The sequence below is a fragment of the Prosopis cineraria genome, unplaced genomic scaffold (assembly GCF_029017545.1).
Source record: "Prosopis cineraria cultivar Desert tree isolate PC_DT_omini unplaced genomic scaffold, ASM2901754v1 PC15, whole genome shotgun sequence".
Taxonomy (NCBI): domain Eukaryota; kingdom Viridiplantae; phylum Streptophyta; class Magnoliopsida; order Fabales; family Fabaceae; genus Prosopis; species Prosopis cineraria.
In genome coordinates, this window is record NW_026555346.1 from 4,325,013 (window position 1) to 4,331,038 (window position 6,026).

The 6,026-nt window shown below is 35.8% G+C and overlaps 1 protein-coding gene across 5 annotated transcripts; it reads right to left on the minus strand.

The window, feature by feature from the left end:
• Window positions 1–610: 610 nt before the first annotated feature.
• On the minus strand, window positions 611–3,881 carry LOC129294777 (uncharacterized). 5 transcript variants are annotated; one of them, XM_054933262.1, is made up of 7 exons: window positions 3,616–3,878; window positions 3,160–3,472; window positions 2,387–2,477; window positions 2,059–2,219; window positions 1,484–1,511; window positions 1,237–1,345; window positions 611–981 (listed from the first exon to the last, which is right to left on the minus strand). In XM_054933262.1, exons 2-7 carry the CDS (start codon window positions 3,412–3,414, stop codon window positions 900–902), a joined length of 726 nt encoding a protein of 241 aa, XP_054789237.1. In that variant the 5' UTR covers window positions 3,415–3,472; window positions 3,616–3,878; the 3' UTR covers window positions 611–899. The 5 variants fall into 5 exon arrangements, with proteins under 5 accessions (XP_054789237.1, XP_054789236.1, XP_054789233.1 ...); XM_054933261.1 differs by having other exon boundaries at window positions 3,625–3,877; XM_054933258.1 differs by having other exon boundaries at window positions 3,160–3,498; window positions 3,625–3,877.
• Window positions 3,882–6,026: the final 2,145 nt, after the last annotated feature.

The window sequence follows — 6,026 nt, forward strand, 5'->3', positions numbered from 1 at the left end:
AGTTATGTTATCCTATTTCTTAGCATTATATATATATATATATATATATATCGCAGCCTTTTGCTATATATATATATATATATTGATCAATGTGGTTTGATAATTTTTCTCGCAAGGGTACAATTCTGCAGAGTTGCTTTCCGCTTAGGGCTAGCAGAAGACGGACTTATGGGCAAGTTATATCTTGTCACCCCAATTTACTTGTTCTCTTTCTGGCTGTTAATTATACAGAATGCCAATTATACAAAGTAAAACACGCCATTCAAATCCCCTCCATCTCGTCCCAAATACATTTCACTCTCTTTTTCTTAGAGAAGTTACATTTTATTCTTGTTAATGTAGCCTGATTACAAGAATAGGATTCAAACTAGAATGAATTCTTGCAGTCTCTAATAAATCAAAGCCCGTGTTTATTCTAAGCAAATATCCAAATGTTCACTTTTCTTCAATTATCTATATCTTCATTTATCTTCTCTAAAAATTTCCATCTTCGGCTATAATCATAGCCTAGATACAAGAATTTTCTACTACATTTGGAGCATTTGGCAACGTTTTCTCAACACAAAATGCACTATGTACCTCTGCAAAGATAAGACATGAAAACTTAACCTTAGGACAACACAATCACTTGATTTTATTGCTTTCCATTCAATGATTAAAATTGGACAGCTAAGAAGAGCACCATATAGGCAAATATTAATAATAAACACACGCCTTGAATCGCACCCAAGCATTTAGTAGAGAGATATTTACAGAGATCGAACTACATCCAAACCAAATGAACTACGGTGCAAACGAATGGAATTATAAACTGCAGATTGTGGAACACCACGCTGAATTGCAGCACAAGCAAAAGAGTTAAAATACAAAGCAACTTTGCTCCTAGCTGCATTGGCGAATTAGAGAAGCTTTGATATAACATGACAGGAAGTCCAGAGTGCTTTAGTAGCAACCCTTAAAATAACAGGGTTTTGATATATCCTGACAAGAATATAAAACAGAAGACGGTCAGAAAGAAAGGGAAAAAATGATAAGTTGGACAGAGAGGAGGAATCGTTATATCAGAATGACTTCCTATGAATACACAAATAAATGTGAATAATCTCAGACGAACAGAAAACAGCAAGCACCAAAAGCAAGGCATGCCACATAAATAGATGCAGGCTCCCAAGTGTTAACATGTTGTTAACAGGTTCTTGTAGTTTTTATGGAAAGAAAACGGGGGGAATGGCTTACCCAATAGCAGTAGCTCCCCAGGATGCAACGTTGTAAATGACTTTGCTCCCATCCCATGCCTTTTGAAGCTTTCCCTTCTTCTTCTTCATTGAAAATGTCTTGCTGAGCGCTATTTAAGACACACACAAGGAGAAATTAGGAAAATGTTTGCCCATTTCTTTTAGCTTACTGGTTTAACATGAGCATAAACTTGCAAAAAAGGGTGCCATTTATTCATTGTATCTATGAAGGAAGCAATTAGACTCACCTTCCTGAAGTTGGTTAGGGGTTAAATCCTGCGAAGAGTAAATCGATCAGTGAGAAAGAAAGAGAGTAGAAACTTTAATATACGTTTGATACAACATTCTTAACCAGCAAGAAGAAAATGACACATCGTATAATTCTGTAAGAGTGATTGTTAGGCTGCAGCAGCATGAGAAAAGGTTCTAGATCTAAATTAGAAAGCAATACAGCTCCCAACAAGAACTATATTCCAGAATAGACGTGTATATCAAGTGGTGTGAATTCTCAGCGATAGGGCTGCAAAAGAATCTTAATACATGGCTGCAAGTATGAATGGGCATCATATTTAAAGTCAAAAAGTCCACAAAAATGAAACCTATTAGCAATGTTCATAGCAGATAGAAGACACTGATCTATTTGTACCGCATACCAAAAAGTAATTAAAGGCCAAGAGGTTGAAATCTTCATGGTTGTCAAGTCATCGTCAAATAATATCATTATGATTGTATTTCAATGGATCTACCATACATTTAGTTATTGAATAAGAAGTGAGCCAAAAGAATTACAGGTACAAAAGACTCTTGCATGAGAGAGCATTACTTTAGTCTGTTTAAGAGATAACAAATATGCAGCCATGAAGCAAGCAATGCCCTCCGCTATATCTTCTTGTCTAACAAGTACATAATCTTCTTGGTCTGAATCAGTATTTTCACCTTCCCATAAATCATTGTCACTGATCATATCCCAAGAATTACCATCTTCTGTCACAGGCCAAGAAAATTGTTATGAGCATTCATTAATCAAGCAATAAAGAGAACAGCTTTTATAAATTCCAAATAAGATTGATGTCGTCCCCAACTATAAATCTTTTTGGTGTCAAAACTCAAAACCACCATGTACAAGACAAGAATTATATGTGGATGCATACCAGCTGCATTCTGTGAAACTGATGCCTGGGCACACTCCAGCTTTTCAAGGAAGGCAGGGCACTCAACCCTAGATTTGAGAAGATCGCAGAACTGCATAGGGCACATGATACGATCTGTTAGGATTTAGGAAGGATAATCTCCAACAGTGAGGCATTGTTTCCTTAATGAGTCATTAAGTGTCCGTGATATTTAAAGATTCCACCGCATTTAGCATGAGGATAAACAGGATGACAGTATCAACTATCAATAACTTGTATTGCAGCATTATTTGTACATGTATCTTCAATAACAGACATTTGTCTTCAAGTGGTGTCTACTGAATGTAAGTGGAAACGCCATTACAAACTAAAGCAAGAAAAAATATATATTCAAAGACAAGAATTAAGCATATAAGAGGAACGTGACATTAATATAATTTTAACTTAACAAATTATAAATGTTCAAGACAGATACAACCTGCAGTGTCATAAGTTCACTTAAAGACGCACGTATGCAAAACGCTAAAGCAAAAGGCTCGTGCTACAAGAAGAAATCACCTCTTAATCTAAAATACCCTTTCTTTAACTTCGTTTCCTAGCTTTGGCTCGTAATAAACCAACTCACTCATCACAATCGAAACAACACATCCAAACAAAAGCAAGCTTTAAAGGAGGTTTTATTCAACCAACCTACTCCCATCTCAATCGCCGTCCTAGTTTTGACATCAAATCATCAAATGCTAAAATATCATCGAAACAAAAGCCCGCCTAAAAAATTAGAAAATAAATTCTACCTCTTCCGCTTCTCGATCAGCTCGCATAGAGGATGAGCCTTCAAGGCGACGTTCCTCATCGGCCACTGCAGCTTCATCCTCACAACTCTCCTCATCGTCACCATCACCGCTGGTTGAATTGAGTAATTCTAGAGCTCTCTGGCACTGCTCTAGCACGGCCTGCAAGGTCTTCCTCTTGACCCGAACCCTATCCTCCTCCGAATTCTCCCTCCGAATTGTGACAATGGGTTTCGGATCGGGCACATCGACCTCCATTAGAGCTCCCACGGACTCGCACGGGTCCTGCAAACAGTTCCCGGCAGCCACAAGTTCCCTGATTCCGATCCTCTTGCGTGAGTACTAAGAAACGATAACACTGTTAATTATTAATGATTAACAAATTAATTGTGAAATCCCCCCTCTGTCCATAGGAATTTGAGAAACCCTAGGAGGAAGAACTAGAAAAGTCTTGCGCGCCTCAGTTACCGATAACGCCGAACAATGGGGAATTATTGATGCGGCTAAGCAGACACGTGCTGTATCGTTGTCTGCGCCATGCAAGTTGCGAAGCAGAGTCCGGTGGTGGCGGCGAACCGGAGGTGAGAAAAAGGCGTGGCGGGACCAAGAAGCGTCAGCGTTTTGGGCACTTGATGCCAAGTTTTCCAACCCTGCTTGCTTTCTCTTTTGGCTTTAGCTTCCGTCAATCTGTATCTTCTGATTCTGTCCGCTACAAGAAATTTAATTTTTCCCTTTTAATTAAGCTCATTTGCATGAAGATGAAAATAACAAGTAAGATGAACGTGGAATATACTTGATGGCCTTTAAGGAAAGGATGGGAAAAAAAAAAAAAAAAAGTCACATGACAATTTAATACTTGACATTAATTTTGTAGCTGTATAGGGTTTAAAAAATTATAAAAAAAATCAAAAGAATCACAGAATATTATTTTTTATCCTCTTACATAACTTTTGGGTTATTTTTAAAAATTTTTGAGGTATCTTTTTATAATTTTTTAATTAATTAATAGTTAAAATTAATAGCAAAGGAGATATTATTGAGATTTTAAATGTGAAAATGTATCGAAAATGAGTTTACATCTCAGATACTTGATCAAATTATTATTATTATTATTATTATTATTATTATTATTATTATTTTGTTTTTTGTTTGGGGGGTGGGGAGCGCAGGGCAGAGGACGCAGTAGGAAATCTACCGAGGGGCCTCCAGCAAAAGAAAAATAATATCTCAAGAGACACCGTAAGTGACGCTTTACTTGCCATTTGAGCTGGCCAAACTTATTGAGCTGGCTTCTCTCCATTTCACATTTTTTTATTTTTTTATTTTTTTTATTTTAATTGTTAAATTTTTTTTATAATTAAGATTTAATGTTTCATAAAATTAATTTTTTATTTTTAACTATAATTTTAAATTTTAATTTTATCTAAAATATAATTCAAGATTTAAGATTATGATTAAAAATTAAAAAAAATTAAGATTATAGTTAAAAATAAAAAATTAATTTTATGAGATATTAAATCTCAACCATTCAAGAATGAATCTGATAGTTGAGATGAGAAATGGAGAAAGAAAAAATGAAGAGAAACTAGCCCCAAACTCTTCATCCTATTGCTCATATCAACAATTTCGTTAGCTCCATGTGCGTGGTGTTTTCTGGTTTGTGTGTGCATCTATTCCCCTGCCATCAGGAAAGCTCATCTTGTATGCTGGCGGCCTACCACATCCGTAAGTCTGGTAAAAACCTTCTTTTCCAATAGATTGGTGCCTGCCACTTGAGATAATGATTTGATTGACTAGAGCTGGAAACGATGATGAAGAGGTGCTGGGAAGTGCGGTTAAGTCATGTCAGTAGGAGGTTGAATTGCGCCGCAGACTATCTCGATAAAACTGGCCTCAATTTGCTGCTAAGTTTCAGTTTTATTTCACAGGCTCCTAACGAGCTTCCAGCCATCATGGATAGAGACTTTATGAACTGTAATAGGGATATGGGCTAATCTTGCCTGGGTTTCGTCGTTTTCAACAAAAACAAAAAAGAGCTCTTCTTCTTCTTTTGCAACTTTGTATCTTTGTACACATCACCAATTCACACGAGCCTATCAACGGCCAATCTTATTAAGATCAGGCTGGCCTGTTTTCCCACCTTATGATCCGTTAGGAGACTTATCATACTTGTGACCATGAATCTCGACTATGTGGCATTTCTATGGGCCCAACTTTGGCGAGTGTTGTCGTATGGAATCTAGGCTCCGAGCCCAGATTCTTTGCACATATATTTGGTGTACATTTAACTTGCTAATTAAACCACGCGTTCACTCGACTCCCCGAATTGACTGCAACTGATGAAGACAAATAACTGACTGCCATAAAAAGGTAATGTCATAATTACTATTAAACGAATACTGCTATGACACCCACAAAGTGAGATGAATTTGCTTGTTATGATTGTTTATTTCATCTTGTCTCGTGAATCATCAAAGGGTGGTCACAGCTAGAGCCGATAATAAATGTCAGGTTTAAAAAGTTAAGTTTGAAAATTATATTTAAATAAAAGTTTGAGTTTTAAAAATTATTTTTTTTAAATAATTAGATTTGAGGGCCTGATCTTGATAAGTTCTTCAATCCCTGATAAAATAAGTTATCTTATATATGTATATATACACATAAATATATTTAATTAATAGTGACATAATTTAGTAAATATTTATTATAAGTGGTGAAGAAGAATTTATAGAAATAAGTGACATTAAATCTCCACTTTCATCTTAAACAAATGGATCTACATGTGAGGATCTAAAATTTTATTTTTAAATGATGATGATGAGGATTTTCAATTTACATTGATGAAAATTAAAATCTTCATCTTAAATTTA